Source organism: Anolis carolinensis, chromosome 2 (assembly GCF_035594765.1).
Source record: "Anolis carolinensis isolate JA03-04 chromosome 2, rAnoCar3.1.pri, whole genome shotgun sequence".
NCBI classification, from domain to species: Eukaryota; Metazoa; Chordata; class Lepidosauria; order Squamata; family Dactyloidae; genus Anolis; species Anolis carolinensis.
In genome coordinates this window covers 4,939,406-4,957,515 of record NC_085842.1, presented here as the reverse complement: position 1 = coordinate 4,957,515, position 18,110 = coordinate 4,939,406, and the positions used below count along the sequence as shown (strand labels likewise).

Here is an 18,110-nt window from a genome sequence, read left to right as displayed (position 1 = left end):
ACCCCCCGCCAAGTAGCAAGAAATCATGTTCAAAGCACCCCCGACAGATGGCCATCCAGCCTCTGCTTAAAAGCCTCCAAAGAAGGAGCCTCCACCACAGTCTGGGGCAGAGAGTTCCACTGTTGAACAAATCTCAGAGTGAGGAAGTTCTTCCTGATGTTCAGGTGGAATCTCCTTTCCTGTAGTTTGAAGCCATTGTTCCGTGTCCTAGTCTGCAGGGCAGCAGAACACAAGCTCCCTCCCTCCTCCCTATGACTTCCCTTCACGTATTTGTACATGGCTATCATGTCTCCTCTCAGCCTTCTCTTCTGCAGGCTAAACATGTCCAGCTCTTTAAGCCGCTCCTCATAGGGCTTGTTCTCCAGACCCTTAACCATTTTAGTTGTTAGGTTTTACAATGTATTGAGTCATTCACTGCTAATGGGCTTCTATTGGGAATGCTGATTGATTGTATATGGGGAATCTTTCGGGGAATGTGTTTGAGCTTACTCCAGGTGATTGTCAATGATGCACTCCTGAGTTTGGGTTGGGTCAATTAGTTGGTAACCAATCAAGGATTATTATGTGTAAATGTATTGTATATAAGGAACCATGTTCAGTGTATTTTCCCTTCCCCTTTATTTTTTGTTGTAAAGTCTATATGCAATTAAACCTGTCTACTAGGACAAGATACTACATTCTGTGGTGAGTCTGTATGTTATGGTTGAGCCTTATGGCTCCAATACTGGGAGACGTGGTCGTAAGACTCCTCGAGAGTCAGACTCTCTTGAGGAGCGAGAGAGGAAACGGCTGCGGGACTTATTTGCAGAACCAACTGACGAAGACTCCTTTGAGGGTTTTACCGAGGGAATGGAGGAAGAGGTGGTTAGCTCAGAGGAGGATGACATGGAATGGACTCGTGTGAGGGAGGATTTGGGTGTTCCTGGTAATGATAGCATGGGAAGCGACTGGCGGGTTGCAGGATCGGACCCGTGGACGAGTTGGAGGGATGGAACGGGATCCACAGCTGGGGATGCTGTGGGGCGTAGTCAAAGATGTTTTAGCTCTGATGAGGATGATGATGATGAGGCGCCTGGAATTAGGGTAACAGCTGATAGCGATGAGGAGTTGTAAACTGGCATAAAATGGGGTCTTAAATCCAGGGCTAATTGCGTTGGGCAAGGTAATCTGGACGAACGCTTGGGCTCTTGTTGGGAATTTCCTGAAGACGGGTGTGTTTCGTTTGCTGAATACGTAAGTTACCAAGGACACTGGGCATAGACGGCGGGAGGAACTGTGTGGGCTTTTGTTGTGCAACCTGTGTTTAATCTTATTAGCTTGGACCTCCGTCGTCTTCTTGACGGACATTAATTGCCTATTCTGGATTGACGTTGGCCTGACTGACTGACTACGACCTCGGACTACCCTTTCTGTGGCTTTCGGTGGAATTGGTGAACCGAAGACATCTGTACCTGGCTTTCGACCTCGGACCGGACTGGGACCCTGCTGACCGTGGCTACCCTGATTGAAGCGCCTGGATCCGGATTCTGTTTGTTGCACGGAGGAGTAACAATCTTAGTTACTCATTGGCAGCTTTCGAAGTAGCAGAGAGGAATCTGCTGCCAGCTTTTTATGTTTCTTTGAATCTTTGTTTATCAGCTTTTGTTTGTTCTAATTGCCAGGCTGAAGTAAGCATTTTCTGTTTAACCCGGATTAAACTCCTGTTTAATCCGGTTTATCTTTTGTACCGCTTTTAGTATCAGCGGAGTCTTTTTTGTGTATTTTTACACTGAAGGCAAGTGTTTGCCTAGTCCTTTGTTTCACACGGGCACTTTTTAGTTCTGTAACTTTAATAAACTGTGTTGAACTTTATCTGGTGGCGTTCTGTCCTTGACACTGTAATATCATCTAGACTGGGGAAAAGACAGTAGTAAAAACTGACAATGGCCGGGCATGTGCTCAAGTGTCTACTATGGAAACAGACTGGAAGACTGAAAGTACTGAGCAGGTGTAAGCTACTGGAAGGCGCTGAGACTCTGCAAGTATAAAGTTAAATCTTAACAGTTGTCCTCCTCTAAATGCTAATTAAGGTGATTAATTACAACATTCACACTGGTCTCCAACAGGCAAGCGCTCCTTCTCCCACCCTGGACCTTCCACAGATATATAAACTTTCCTTGCTTAGTTTTTTTGTTTCCAATAGACCTCACAACCTCTGAGGATGCCTGCCATAGATGTGGGCGAAACGTCAGGAGAGAATGCTTCTGGAACATGGCCAGACAGCCCGGAAAACACACAACAATCACGGAGATGTCTTGGTGTGAATTAACTACCTATCCATGTCCATTCGGGATACAGAGAAAAGAAGACATGAGTTTCCTGCCTGCTCTCTTCTGCTGACCAAGGACAGCGATGGAAGGGTTAAAAAAAAACCCAGTGGGCGGATCTTCAGCTTCCCAGGAAGAAGGTGGGAGCTGTGGCTGCGGAAGAGCCTCCTCCTTAGGACTGCAATTCCCAGTGTCCCCCAAGGAGAGCAGCCAGCTGGGCTTGCAAGGTTAGTAGCCAAAGAGACTTGCTGGCAAGGGCTTGGAAGGCTGCAGAAAACAAGGCAGAGGAAGGGGAGGGAGCAAAGGGGTCTCCTTGGGAGGGGATCTAGCAACCAAGTAGATCCCTTTGCTAAGCTTTGCACTATCTTTCCAAAAAAAGAAGAAAAACGGACCAGAAAGCATCCAAATGCACCTGGGTTGAACAACAGGGGAGAAGGAAAGCCTTTGGGAAGGGATTGGTATTGGAACTTAGTGGAAAGAAGTGAGGAAGGCCTTGCTCTAACCCTTTCCTTACTCAGTTTCTCCCTACCTCACAACCTCTGAGAATGCCTGCCACAGATGTGGGCGAAACGTCAGGAGAGAATGCTTCTGGAACATGGCCACACAGCCCGAAAGACATACAACAACCCTGTGATCCCGGCCATGAAAGCCTTCGACAACACCTTGCTGGATTGGTTGGCTAGTTGGTTAGAAGGAGGGCATTTGGAGGCCGGAAATGGTCAAAGTCCACCCCTCGTTTAGGACAAAGCATGTGATTTTCTCCCCCCTTTGATGTCACCCTCCTTTGCTCCTCCTTGGGTGCATCCACACTGCAGAATAAACACAGCTTGACACCCCTTGGACTGACAGAATGTCCTTAGTGACGTGTCAGCACTTTTGGACAGGGTTGTTGTCTGTTTTCCGGGCTGTCTGGCCATGTTCCAGAAGTATTCCCTCCTGACGTTTCGCCCACATCTATGGCAGGCATCCTCAGAGGTTGTGAGGTATATGGAGAAACTAAGCAAGGAAGGTTTATATATACAGTAGAGTCTCACTTATCCAACATAAACGGGCCGGCAGAACGTTGGAAAAGCAAATATCTTGGATAATAAGGAGGGATTAAGGAAAAGCCTATTAAACATCAAATTAGGTTATGGTTTTACAAATGAAACACCAAAACATCATGTTAGACAACAAATTTGACAGAAAAAGTAGTTCAATACGCAGTCATGCTATGTAGTAATTACTGTATTTACGAATTTAGCACCAAAATATCACAATGTATTGAAAACATTGACTACAAAAATGCGTTGGATAATCCAGAACGTTGGATAAGTGAGACTCTACTGTATCTGTGGAAAGTCCAGGGTGAGAGAAGAACTCTTTGTCATTTCGAGGCCAATGTGAATGTTGTAGTTAATCACCTTTATTAGCATTGAATAGCTTCATCTCCTGGCTTCTTCCTGCCTGGGGGAATCCTTCATTCAGAGTCGTTAGCTGCCCCTGGTTGATTCATGTCTGGAACTCCTCTGTTTTCAGAGTGTTGCTTCTTATTTACTGTTCTGATTTTGGAGATTTTAAATACAGTAGAGTCTCACTTATCCAACACTCGCTTATCCAACGTTCTGGATTATCCAACGCATTTTTGGAGTCAATGTTTTCAATATATCGTGATATTTTGGTGCTAAATTCATAAATACAGTAATTACAACATAGCATTACTGCGTGTTGAACTACTTTTTCTGCCAAATTTGTTGTCTAACATGATGTTTTCGTGCTTCATTTGTAAAATCATAACCTAATTTGATGTTTAATAGGCTTTTCCTTAATGCCTCCTTATCATCCAACATATTCGCTTATCCAACATTCTGCCGGCCCGTTTATGTTGGATAAGTGAGGCTCTATCTGTGGGAAGTCCAGGGTGAGAGAAGAATTCTTTGTCAATTGGAGGCCAGTGTGAATGTTGTAGTTAATTACCTAAATTAACATTGAATAGCTACATCTCCTGGCTTCTTCCTGCCTGGGGGAATCCTTTGTTCAGAGTCGTTAGCTGCCGCTGATTGATTCATGTCTGGGACTCCTCTGTTTTCAGAGTGTTGCTTCTTATTTACTGTTCTGATTTTGGAGTTTTTTAAATACCGGTTGGAAGGTATAAGAAACATGAAAGGCACTGCAGACTATACCTCACAACCTCTGAGGATGCCTGCCACAGATGTGGGTGAAACGTCAGGAGAGAATGCTTCTGGAACATGGCCACACAGCCCGGAAAACATACAACAACCCTGTGTTCCTGGCTGTGAAAGCCTTTGACAACACACTTTTGGACAGGCTTCGCCAAACTGCAGCTCTGAGGATTTTCATAGCATTGAGCCATGGCAGTTAAAGTGGTGTCCTGCTGCATTAATGTGCGTTTTTGTGTGTGCAATTCAATGTCTCCAAGGTTTATTATTAAAGGGGAAGAGGAAGGCCATAACAAAATAACCCTGCCTTCCTCTGAAGCTGAAAGAGTGTGACTCACTCAAGGCAACAATGTATTAAAAGGTTGCAAGCCAATCCTGGCCTGCCAGCCCTGAACGGAGTTGGTGTTGGAATTTTACTCCCAGCAATGTAATGATGGAGGCCCCTGGTGGCACAGTGTGTTAAAGCGCTGAGCTGCTGAACTTGCGGACCGAAAGGTCCCAGGTTCAAATTCCAGGAGCAGAGTGAGCGCCCACTGTTAGCCCCAGCTTCTGCCAACCTAGCAGTTCGGAAACATGCAAATGTGAGTAGATCAATAGGTACCGCTCCGGTACTCTGAATATTGCTGGGGTTAGGGAAGGGATTGATTTTGTCATTTGGGAATTGTAGTTCACCTACAATCAAAGAGCATTCTGAACTCCACCAATGATGGAATTGAACCAAACTTGGCACACAGAGCTCCCATGACCAACAGGGTTTGGTGGGTATTGACCTTGTGTTTTGGAGTTGTAGTTCACCTATATCCAGAAAGCACTGTGGATTCAAACAATGATGGATCTGGATCAAACTAAGACCATCAGAAATATCTGTATTCTGATGGCCTTTGGTAACCCCTCTGTTCCCCCCCCCCCCTCACTGCCCCCCAGATTGAGAAACACTGGTTTAGGGCTTTATAGGTAACTAGCTGTGCCCGGCCACGCATTGCTATGGCGTTGTCTGGTGGTGTTGGTGAGAAATTGTTGAGGTAGTGGTGGTATTGAATGTCTGTTGTATGGTTGTCTTTATGTTTAGTATGCACACTGAAGTGGATTATATGGCAGTGTGGAGTCAAGATAATCCAGTTCAAAGCAGATAATATAAGATTCTAAATGGGTTATATAGCTGTGTGGAAGGGCCTTGAGTCTACACTGCCATATAATCCAGTTCAAATCTGATAATCTGTGGAAGAGGCCTAAGTGAGGCCTAACTGTGCTTGTCCCCTGGACTGAGTAGGTTGCTAGGAGACCAAGTGGACAGAGCTTAGCCTTCAAACTGGCAGCAATTGGATAAAAACTATTATTCCTCTCCCTGTAATTAGGACTTTATTTTTCTTTTTGTTGTATCAACCTAGAGGCATGGATGATGGGTTGTGTTGTCAAATTTCGAGGTTGGGGGGCCTGTAGTTTTGTTGTTTTGTCCGCTGCCCTGATGCCATCACTCTTTTATATATATAGATAACCAGCACTTTGTATTTTGCCCGGAAGCAGACTAGCAGCCAGTTGAGCTACCGTAACAGAGGAGTTGTTTGCTCCCTGAAAGGCACCCTAGTTGGCAACCTGGTAGATAGATCTTCTTTGTATTCCAACTCCAGGTTTAGGAACAAGTGAGTAAGAAATACCATTTACCCCCCTCCTCCATCTTCTCCTCTTGGTCCCCCTGTTTGTGGACCTGTTTGTTCCTGGAATTCCTGGCCATTACACAAGGTTGCCTGGGCTTCTGGGAATTGGAGTCCACAATTCCTGGAGACCAAAGTTGGGCAAGCATTTCCCCCAGAGAAGTTAGTGTGCTTTTTTGTTTTGTTTTGGACAGCCGCTTCTACTATCACCCTCCCCAACCTTCTGTAATTTATTTGGTTTTTAATGCTTCCACATCAAATTGTTTTTGTTGTGTACATTCAAGTGGTTCTCAACATAGGGTGACCTTAAGGGATTTCCTTTTGGCAAAGTTGGTTCAAAAGAGGTGTGCCATTACCTTCCTCTAAGGCGGAGAGTGGGGCCGGGCTGTGGTGCAGCTGGCTAGTAACCAGCTGCTATAAATCACTACTGACCAAGTGGTCATGAGTTCGAAGCCCGGGTCGGGTTAAGCCTCCAACCATTAATAGCCCCGGCTTGCTGTTGACCTATGCAGCTCCGAAAGACAGTTGCACCTGTCAATTAGGGAAATTTAGGGACGCTTTATGCGGGAGGCTAATTTACAACACCATAAAACTGCCAGCAAAACACGAGGAAAGGAATGAGGAAGTACAGCCACTTCTGGACGGTGAAGCAACAGCTCCCCCTGTGGCCGGAATCGTGAAGCTGGAAAAATGTTAAAAATGCCTCTGAGTCTGTCTAATGTATGTTGTTTGTCTGTTGGCACTGAATGTTTGCCATATATGTGTTCATTGTAATCCGCCCTGAGTCCCCTTCGGGGTGAGAAAGAAGGGCGGAATATAAATACTGTAAATAAATAAATAAATAATTTGCTATTGTGAGTTTCCATGGTGCAGGGGAGATTCGAACTCTGCTCTCCTGAGTTTTAGTCAAACCACTACATGCTAGCTTTTATGCATCAACCCAATATCCAGGTGTGTTTTTCTTTTACTAAAATTGTGTGCTTTCTTTTTGGATTACAACTCCAAGAATTCCCCTGAGCCAGAATGGTTGCTTTTTGAACTACAATTCTGAGAATCCTGCCGACAACCTCGTTGCTTTTTGTGTTTCAGATCTTAGTATTTGCTAGCTCAAAAAGTAATTCCCAGCATCCCCAGCCAGTGTGTTTACTTTTTGGGACATCAACTCCAAGCAGCTCCTAGCTGACTAGCCCTGTGTCTTTTTCGACTACAATTCCCAGGATCTCCCAAGCACCAACTAATATAACTTATTTCAACAACATTCTCCAGAATCCCTCAAACAGCTTGATGTCCAAAAGGCCTTTGACGTTTAATTGTTGTTGGATTGTTCCATCTGCCCATTCCATAATAGCCCCACTCTTGATATGTTGCCATTGTTATACCGCATTTTATTGTCCATTTCAACTGTGAAACGACCTTTCCCCATTTCGACACATTCTGCACTTTGCCCGGGATTTATGATAGTCTCCAGTTTTTAACATTGTATGCTTCTTGCTGATTTTAATGATTGTTTTTACTGATGTTGATGTTTTTATTGGGTTAATTGTGCTTTTGCTTTGTTATTGGTATTTGTTTGTTGTATCGGGCAAGGCCCCATGTAAGCCGCCCCGAGTCCCTTCGGTGAGATGGGGCGGGGTATAAAAATTAAGTTATTATTATTATTATTATTATTATTATTATTATTATTATTATTATTATTATTGTGATTGTTATTGTTTATATTGTTGGTATCACCATAATAATAATCATCATCATCATCATCATCATTGTCATCAATGGAGAACAGTTATCAAGCTGTGCTGGCTGGGGATACTGGGACCTGCTATCCAAAGAAGATATTATCCCTCTTTGCAAAATACCATGCAGATCCAGAATAGTTCTCTACAGTCACTTATGGGCCCAGCGCCAAGACTCTACCCTTGGAAGACAATCATACTCAGCCATGAGGGATCGCCTGCAGTATATAGTTTTATTTCCATAGAAACCAATTTCTGACCATGTGAGGATCTGTTAAAGAATGCATGTAAAGAAGATTGAGAAGTGAGACAGGAATTGAGAAGTAGCCGTGGGAGGAGGGATCGGGTCAAATGCGTTTCCATGCCTGGTTTCTTTCTTAGCATCCATCCACCTCTCCTTGGAGACAGGACGGAAGTCAACAAAACCTCCAGATATTCTTAGGCTGCTGCTCCCAGCATCCCAAGCTACTATAGTAAGTGGTGAGGCATGCTGGGTACTGCGGTTCAACATCTAGAGGTCTCCAAGATTGACAACCCTGCCAATAGGAAACTCATTTCTATCATAATAGGTGGGTGTGAGGAAACCATTCCCCCTTGCCTTTGAACTCATCCCCAGTATAATACTTAGCTCAAAATACTATCTGCTTGGTTTTGTAGGACTTTGCAAACTCTAGGTTGAAATTGTGAGAAGAAAAAAAACATCTCTGCATCACTCATAAATACCAGAACCATCATGGGCAAGCAGATTTCCTTCTGCCCGGCGGCTGAAGGAGACCCTCAAGTCAACACCAACCCAGAGGCACAGCGCCGGCGCTTCAGGGAATTTTGCTACAAAGATGCCCAGAGCCCTCGAGAACTTCGCAACCAGCTCCACCACCTTTGCCAACAGTGGCTGGAACCAGAAAAGAACACAAAGGCTCAAGTGTTGGACCTGGTGGTCCTGGAGCAGTTCTTGACCATCTTGCCTCCGGAGATGGAGAGCTGGGTCAGGGAATGTGGGGCAGAGACCAGCTCCCAGGCCGTGGCCATAGCTGAAGGATTCCTCCTGAGCCAGATGGAGGAGGAGAAGAAGCAGGTGAGAAGATGTTTTAATGTCACTATTTCCAAGGGTGCATCTACATCAGGCTGGTTATCCATGTATCTTTTATAGCAGTGGTTCTCAACCTATGGGTCCCCAGGTGTTTTGGCCTACAACTCCCAGAAACCCCAGCCAGTTTACCAACTGTTAGGATTTCTGAAAGTTGAAGGCCAAAACATCTGGGGACTCACAGGTTGACAATCACTGTTTTATAGAGACAGTGTTCTTAATATAGTTTGCTTAACATTTTAACTCTTTTTTATGATAAGAATGGATGGTTTTTTAAACTTTGTTGTGAGGCCCAAAGTAAGAGAGAGGCCAGGTATAAATTTAAGTTAATACAGTAGAGTCTCACTTATCCAACATAAACGGGCCGGCAAAACATTGGCTAAACGAATATTTATTTATTTACAGCATTTATATTCCACCCTTCTCACCCCGAAGGGGACTCAGGGCGGATCACATTACACATAGAGGCTAACATTCAATGCCTTTTAACATAGAACAAAGACAAGACAAACACAGGCTCTGAGCGGGCCTCGAACTCATGACCTCCTGGTCAGAGTGATTCATTGCAGCTGCTCTCCAGCCTGTGCCACAGTTGGATAATAAGGAGGGATTAAGGAAAAGCCTGTTAAACATCAAATTAAGTTATGATTTTACAAATTAAGCACCAAAACATCTTGTTATACAACAAATTTGACAGAAAAAGTAGTTCAATATGCAGTAATGCTATGTAGTAATTACTGTATTTACGAATTTAGCACCAAAATGTCACCATGTATTGAAAACATTGACTACAAAAATGCGTTGGATAATCCAGAACATTGGATAAGTGAGTGTTGGATAAGTGAGACTTTACTGTACATGTAAATAATAAATCCATAAATCTTAATGCCTTCTCTTCTTTTTCATGATACTATTTCAGGGGGAGGAACAAATGAAGTTGGCGGGAGTTTTTCACAAGAGAGCGATGACTGTGATGGATTCCACACAGGAGTCATTGTTCATGGAGAACCAACACAAGAAGGATGGAACAGCCACTCCATCAGGTAATAATAATAATAATAATAATAATAATAATAATAAAAACTTTATTTATTCCCCACCACCATCTCCCTGCAGGGACTCGGGGCGGCTTACATGGGGCAGAGGCCCAAACAACATAGGACAAAATATAGGCAACATAACACAAATCACACTATAAAAAGATAAAACAGTAATACAATATATCAATTAAAACAAAAATACAGGATAAAAAAATTGCATTTAAAACACATAAATGGTAAAATCATAATAAATACAGGATAGATTATTAAAAACCCTCTGGGGCTGATTAATTAGGTAGGGATTAATGGTCACGTGTTCCAGTTTTTATCTCTGGGTAAAAAACTCATCCATCTCTCGTATAATTTTGGCATGAAATATTGAGGATATTTTAAGGATTTATAGAAGTGGTTCTCAACCACTTGGTCATTCTGATCCTTTAAAACAGGAGGTTTTCTCAAAAAAGTTAGGGTTAAATTCTTTTGCCCCCCAAAGACCTCAAATGCCCTTGGTGAGTTATGGGGAGCAATTCTGGCATGTTTTGGGGGTCATCTGTATCATTTTAGACACAAGAGAGGCTTTTTAAAAACCAGGAAGGACATGAAAGCAATTTCCAAGGCCTATCCTAGACATATGTTGCTAACCTATTTTAGTGGAAATAGTGTTGAAGTGGGAATGATTGTATATAGAGTTGTTTAAATGTAATTGGGTTATAATGGTGCAATGTGAGCTGGAGATTGCATCATGCACTGTCTGCTGTCCACTATGCGAGTGTGTAAAGAGTTAACTGTGTATTGCATCAGACAGCAGAGTAGGTTATAAATAGCTCCCTGTGTTATCTGTTCTCCCCTCTTCCCTCTGCTCTCTGCCTCGCTGCACTCAGTCTGTATATATCATCTTGAGAGTTTTCCGTTTGTTAGTAAATCTTTTATAGAAAGCCAAACAGGCTTCAGCCTCTTAATGGTGCCAGTGATTCTTCGTTGATCTTCCGCTACGTGTGTGCTTATCCAAACCGCGCGCTCTGACAAATAGCATTAAAGTTGAGATTAAAGCCTGAAGCAGATTCATTGGAGCCCCCAGATTCAACTTCTTCATTTTAACTAGGTGAAATATGTTCTCCTTTTTCTGTGATCTTCTTTGTAGGTGGAGGGATGACCCAGCCAATTCACATCAGGCCCGCTCCTCTTCATGATGGAATGCAATCACTTGCTGTGTGGCTGTCAAATCAGGTAAGAGTAACCTTTCTGTAAAGCCAGCTTTGAATCCTGCAGATAGACATCTAGACATTTCACATGTCTAGTTGGCTCTCCACATTTGTAGGTTTGGGTTTTGCAGATTTGATTAAAATGTTCTCTCTAGGAGCCTCTATGTCCATGGTGTCAAACTCATGGTTCTTCAGCAGTTTTTAACTTCGGCTCTCAGAATTTCTGATCATTGGACAAGATAGTAAGGGCTTCAAGGAGTTGGGAGTCCCAAAATAAGGAAGATAATAATTTGACACCTCTACTTTAGATCCTGCAGTGGAACACTCTATTGAATTCCTCTCAAAATTGACCACACTTGGAGGATCTAAAGCAGTGGTTCCCAACCTGTGGTCCGTGGACCACCAGTGATCCCCAAGAACTAAAATACGGTCTGCAGTCTCACCATTACTACACCATTGCAATAAAAATGACTGGTCTCATGAAACCCTCTTGTAGTGCTGAGACAATGGCGATGTCAGGAGGGGACACTGAATAAATTGTGACCATTGCTACATTTTTGGCAGGTAGCAAATAAGTGTGTAAAGATGTGTTGTCGAAGGCTTTCATGGCCAGGATCACAGGGATGTTGTGTGTTTTCCAGGTTGTATGGCCATGTTCCAGAAGTATTCTCTCCTGACGTATATACCTCACAACCTCTGAGGATGCCTGCCATAGATGTGTGCGAAACGTCAGGAGAGAATACTTCTGGAACATGGCCATACAGCCCAGAAAACACATAACCCTGCAGTGTGTAAAATTCAAATTACTTTTATTTCTTTGAGATAAACATTTTATCTTTCCCTGGCTCCCCAGCTAATTCTTCTTGTCTTCTCTTTTCAGGATCTCGTGTCCTTTGAAGAGGTGGCTGTGCGCTTCACAGAGGAGGAATGGGCTCTTCTGTCTCCTGACCAGAAGACGTTGCACAGACAAGTGATGGAGGAAAATTCAAAGAATCTGATTTCTGTAGGTAAGGCTTTGTCTTTTCTCTGACTAATTAATGTTGTTGGCTTTATTTGCCACCCATTTGGCTTTGACTAAAAGATGTATGAGAGACTGTCAAGTCCCCTTGGTACTGACAACCCTGCTCAGGTCTTGGAAGCTTAGAGTATTTGCTACCTTTCTCTTTTTCATGTATATGCTGCCTTTCTCTGCCATCAGGTCTTTCTCTTTTTCTCTCTTTTCCAATAGGAGATTGGAGAAACAATGAGAAAACCAATCAGGAAAGAAAGAAAACAGAAGCCAAAGAGAAGAGGAGAAAGGAATCCATTGCTTCCGAAGGGGTTGAATTTGATAATTGCACCGTGCTCGGAGAGCCTCACGATGTTAAACCTGGAGAAAAAAGGAACATCTTTCTTCAGTATCCAAATACAACCAGAGCAATTCTTGGTACACACCCTAGGATCCAGAGGGGGGAGAAACCATATAAATGCTTAGATTGTGGGATGCGTTTCAGGTATTCCACTCAGCTCATATCACACAAAATAATCCACACGGAAGACAATCCATTTAAATGCTTGGAATGTGGCAAGGCCTTCACTTGCAGTTCAAAACTCAGTTTGCATAAAAGAATCCACACAGGAGAGAAACCGTATCAGTGCCTGGAATGTGGAAAGAGATTCACTTATGGGTCAACAGTTCGAAAACATATGCGGGTCCACACCGGGGAGAAACCATACACATGCCCAGATTGTGGAAGAAGTTTCAGCGAGAGCACAAATCTCACACGGCATCGCAGAATCCATAGGAAAGAAAAGCCATTTTCCTGCTCTGAATGTGGAAGGGGTTTCAGGTGCAGTTCAGAGCTGCGCTCCCATCAAAGGACTCACACTGGAGAAAAGCCCTATAAATGCCCTCAGTGTGAGAAGACATTCACTCACTACACTGGCCTTGCTTCTCATCAAAGGATCCATACTGGAACAAAGTTGTACAAGTGTTCTGAGTGTACAAAGAGCTTCAGTTGCAGTTCGGCACTTAGTTTGCATCAAAAAATTCACACGGGAGAGATGCCTTACAGATGCTCCGAGTGTGGCACAAGTTTCAGGTGCAATGCTCAACTGAACTCTCACAAGAGGATCCATGTCAATGAGAATCCGTACAAATGCTTGGAATGCGGAAAGCCCTTCACCTGCAATTCAAAACTCCTTTTACATCAAAGAACTCACACTGGGGAGAAACCATTTCAGTGCACCGAGTGTGGGAAAAGTTTCAGTGACGGCTCGGCTCTTACGAAACACAACAGAATCCACACGGGAGAGAAACCCTATAAATGCTCTGAGTGCGGAAGAAGCTTCTCCGACAGCCGAAACCTTGCAAGACATTGTCGAATCCACACACAAGAGAAACCTTATAGCTGCCTTGAGTGTGGGAAGAGTTTCAGAAACAGTTCAGAGCTTTACTCACATGAAAGAATTCACACCGGTGAGAAGCCCTATCAATGCTCTGAGTGTGGGAAGAGATTCGGTCACAGCATGAGCCTTAATTCTCACAAAAGGATCCACGCAGAGAAGAACCCATATAAATGCTTTGAATGCGGAAAGCCCTTCCCCTGCAATTCAAAACTTCTTTTACATCAGAGAACTCACACAGGGGAGAAACCATTCCAGTGCACAGAGTGTGGAAAGAGCTTCAGTGACAGCTGGGCCCTGACAAAACACAACAGAATCCACACCGGGGAGAAACCTTATACATGTCCTGAGTGTGGAAGGAGCTTTGCGGACAGCCGAAACCTTGCAAGGCATTGCCGAATCCACACGGAAGAGAAACCGTACAGATGTTTTGAGTGTGGAAAGAGATTCAGAAGCAGTTCAGACCTTTACTCGCATGAGATAATTCACACTAGCGAGAAGCCATATAAATGCTTTGACTGTGGGAAGAGATTCAGTCGCAGAATGAGCCTTAATTCTCACCAAAGAATCCACACCGGGGAAAAACCATACAAATGCTTCAAGTGTGGAAACAGTTTCCGATGCAGTTCTCAACTTTCCTTGCATAAGAAGAAATCACACTGGAATGAAACTGTATAAGGGGTCACTACAAAAAGATCTTCTGGCCAAGGAAGGAATTCATCATAGAATCATAGAGTTGGAAGTGACCACATGGACCATCTTGACCAACCCCCTGCCATATCATTGTTGAAAAATTCTGAGATGACACTGATTGTAAGATGCACATTAATTTCAGTAGCAGCAATTGACAAATGTGATACAGTAGAGTCTCACTTATCCAACATAAACGGGCCGGCAGAATGTTGGATAAGCGAATATGTTGGATAATAAGGAGGCATTAAGGAAAAGCCTATTAAACATCAAATTAGGTTATGATTTTACAAATTAAGCACCAAAACATTATGTTAGACAACAAATTTGACAGAAAAAGTAGTTCAATACGCAGTAATGCTATGTAGTAATTACTGTATTTATGAATTTAGCACCAAAATATCATGATATATTGAAAACATTGACTACAAAAATGCGTTGGATAATCCAGAATGTTGGATAAGCGAGTGTTGGATAAGTGAGACTCTACTGTATTTATATATACAAAAGCACCCATAAATCTAAGACACACCTATTTTAGAGGTATTTCTATGGGCGAAATATGCATCTTTGAATGAAAGAAATACCATATATGTGCTTAGCTTCTGGTAGCTGAACAAAGGATCTCCCCAGGCCAGGATGTGAGGCTGGGAAGGCCATTTAATGCTAATCAAGGTGATTAATTACAACATTCACACTGGCCTCCAACAGACAAGAGCTCTTTCCCCCCACCCAGGAATTTCCACAGATATATAAACCTTCCTTACTTAGTTTCTCCATACCTCACAACCTCTGAGGATGCCTGCCGTAGATGTGGGTGAAATGTCAGGAGAGAATACTTCTGGAACATGGCCGTACAGCCTGGAAAACATACAACAATCCTGTGATCCTGGCCATGAAAGCCTTCGACAACAGATTTAGTTATAATTCATATTACTGCTGACATTAAAAAAATTCACCTAGAATTGACCCATTTGAAAATTTAGATCTGGGTTGAACTTCAAAATTGGAATCAGGTCTTACTTTCACTTCACTTATGTAGGATGTGTAGACACATCTCTTCAAAGTGGCCTTTTAAACTGTTGTGCAGATTGAGCCAACTCGATCTGGAAATCTGAATCCCACTACAATTTTCTTTTGCTACCAGTTTCCCATTTACATGAAACACACACTGGGGAAGACTGTGTGAGCCTTTCTGTGCATCAGAAACAGGTGAAAGCAAAGGTGAGGCCAACACGCCAAAGAGGAGGAGGAAGAGGAACCTGAAATCTGAGTTCTTGGCTCTCCACTTTCTGGACTTTCCTGACAGATATGCAAAGATGATGGGACAAAGTTTGGAGATGGATGACGAGAAGAAAGAAGAAGCTACCAGCGCCAAAGAGGAGTAGGCGCAGTTGAGGGGTCTCCACTTTGTTATTTTTTGTGTGTGTCAGGAGCAACTCAAGAAACTGCAAGTTGCTTCTGATATGTAAGAATTGGCCATCTGCAAGGATGTTGCCCAGGGGCCACTCAGATGTTTTTACCATCCTTGTGGAAGACTTCTATCATATCCCATACAAAGAAAGGATTCCCTGAAATGCACAGGCAAGAGGCCACTATAGCTAGAAATGTAATCCAATAATATGAACTATACAACAGTAATTGGTGGTTAGGTAAGGAATCAAACCAGTAGCAAACTCTCCTACCTCTGTAGGAGAGTTTATGTAGGAGAGTTATGTCCACTCTGTCATTGATAATGACACATTGAAATTAAATACTTGAAGAACGGAATTGACTAGGTTCTCCATACCTGCATAACCACCACCTGAGGAAGACTACACAGTCGAAACCGGTCGTGGATGGTGACTAACCTTGGACTTGTTTAAAACATTGGATTTCATAAAAGGATTCACTTACTTGGACGTTTAAATTTGGACTCACAATTAGTGACTTATACAGTCCTCCATGTGGAACATGAACTCTGGTGGGCATTGGACTCACAAACTCTGAATATAGAGTTTTACTTTCTATGTATGTATGTGTGTTGGTAACACATGGATTATATTTTGGTTTAATTACTGTTGTATAGTTCATATTATTGGATTACATTTCTAGCTACAGTGGCCTCTTGCCTGTGTTCTCTCATATCCCCACATGGAGCTGGAGCTGATAGAGCAGTGGTTCTCAACCTGCAATCCCCAGATGTTTTTGGCCTACAACTCCCAGATATCCCAGTCAGTTTACCAGTTGTTAGGATTTATGGGAGTTGAAGGCCAAAAACATCTGGAGACACCAAGTTGAGAACCACTGTGATAAAGGGAACTCATCTGCGCTCTCCCCAGGTTGGGTTCGAACCAGCAACCTTCAGGTCAGCAACCCAACCTTCAAGTCGGTAGTCTTGCTGGCACAACCTACTGTGCCACCAGGGGCTCCATTGCCACAGCTGCAATTGAAACATCAAACCCTGAAAGGAATTGCTGCCACTGCCTTTGTTTCTGCTCTGGAGAGTTTCTTCTCTGTGGTCTGCTGAGACCAGGCATGGTAGTAGGTTGGTCTGGGTATCCTCTGTCCCCAGCCACTCAAGGGACATTCTCAAGCAGGAGGAAGAGAGGGGTTGATCGGTACGTGTCCTCTACGCATTCTCCCTGCACTCGTGTCATCCCCATTTTCTCCTCATTCCAGCCTCCACTTCTTTTTACTTCTTTTTATTACTTCAGTCCTGCCCTTCACTCCTGTTTGTTCATTCACAAGGTCACCAGAGATCTCGTGTACAGTATTATATTTTATGTATATGCAAATACAGGTGTTATAAAATCAGGGAAAAAATGAAATCCAAAACCCTTCTGATGCCAAGTATTTTATGTAAGGGATACTCAACCTGTACTCTTTATTGACTAATGTGATGATGTTTTGATTTGGTTTGTATGATGACTTTAGTAGTCTTTTTGTAAAATCTGTATGTAATGATGAATTGATTTTTTTAATGTGGTGGGAGAAGATGTATTAAGATGAATAAATTCACATGATCTTTCACCATTGTGTTGACTACAGTTGATGGGCGTTGCAGTACAGCATGGGTGGGGAAAGTGTTGGGAATTGATGAGCTGTTAAGCTCTAATCACCCCCTTTATGAGGTAAATTCCCATTAAAATAGCAGAGTAAAATGCAGCAGTGAGACTTACACGGTGTGAGTTTTGGAAGGCCTCTGTGTCTTCAGGAAGGCAAAGGAACGCAAAGTTAGCTTTAAAGTTTAAAAGCATTTATTGAGGTAAAAAGAAATCCAGGGATGGATAGAAAGGTTTGGAGCTAACTAACTAATCTATCCTGATCTAATACACATAGATGGATTAAAATAACAAAGGTCTAGATAGCTACATCTTGACTAGAAGAGGGGACAAAATGCGTCCTCTCTGGAACAAAGCAGGAAGATGGCATGGCGACCAAACCTCGTGGGTCGCTTCTTCTCTAGGGCCATAAACATTCCAAAAGCCAAATTGGGGAAGTTACGTCAACCCTAGGAGAGATCACATTTCTAAAGCATCAAAGGGTGGGTTGACCTAAATAGGACAGGAAGGAGGAAACAATAGTAAAGTCTAATCAGAGCATGCATAGAACTGGGGAAGGTGTCCCTAACTCTTTTCTAGGCTTCCTATCTAACCATAGAGACTTAAGCAGTGCAGGATGGCATTTTTCCAACAGAAAGTGAAGCCATAGAATCTATGCAGCCATCAGAGACTACTTTTATGACTCTTGAAGCCCCTTGACAGTTTCACAAACCCCCCTCCATTAAAAAAATTAACCAATTTTGGAACTGTTTTTATTTACAAGCCACAGAAGAAACCCTCAGACCAACTGATCAATGCATTATATATGTATT

General features: G+C 43.1%; 2 protein-coding genes across 4 annotated transcripts in view; one reads left to right on the top strand and one right to left on the bottom strand.

Moving 5' to 3' along the window:
• LOC100553407 (deleted in malignant brain tumors 1 protein) overlaps positions 1-18,110 on the bottom strand; it is a 126,964-nt gene that overhangs the window by 42,564 nt on the left and 66,290 nt on the right. The window contains exons 18-19 of the mRNA XM_062974299.1: positions 8,808-8,895; positions 8,574-8,742 (exon numbers count right to left, since the gene is read on the bottom strand). Coding sequence (XP_062830369.1) covers positions 8,574-8,742; positions 8,808-8,895 — 257 coding nt within the window. The remainder of the gene's footprint in view (positions 1-8,573; positions 8,743-8,807; positions 8,896-18,110) is intronic.
• Positions 2,223-17,266, top strand: LOC103281097 (zinc finger protein 420). 3 transcript variants are annotated; one of them, XM_062972889.1, is made up of 6 exons: positions 2,223-2,533; positions 8,508-8,925; positions 9,857-9,980; positions 11,119-11,204; positions 12,060-12,182; positions 12,408-12,790. In XM_062972889.1, the coding sequence occupies exons 2-6, from the start codon at positions 8,584-8,586 to the stop codon at positions 12,651-12,653; spliced, it is 921 nt and encodes a 306-aa protein (XP_062828959.1). In that variant the 5' UTR covers positions 2,223-2,533; positions 8,508-8,583; the 3' UTR covers positions 12,654-12,790. The 3 variants fall into 3 exon arrangements, with proteins under 3 accessions (XP_062828959.1, XP_062828957.1, XP_062828958.1); XM_062972887.1 differs by having other exon boundaries at positions 2,398-2,533; positions 12,060-12,186; positions 12,408-17,266; XM_062972888.1 differs by lacking the exon at positions 2,223-2,533 and adding an exon at positions 7,837-8,419 and having other exon boundaries at positions 12,060-12,186; positions 12,408-17,266.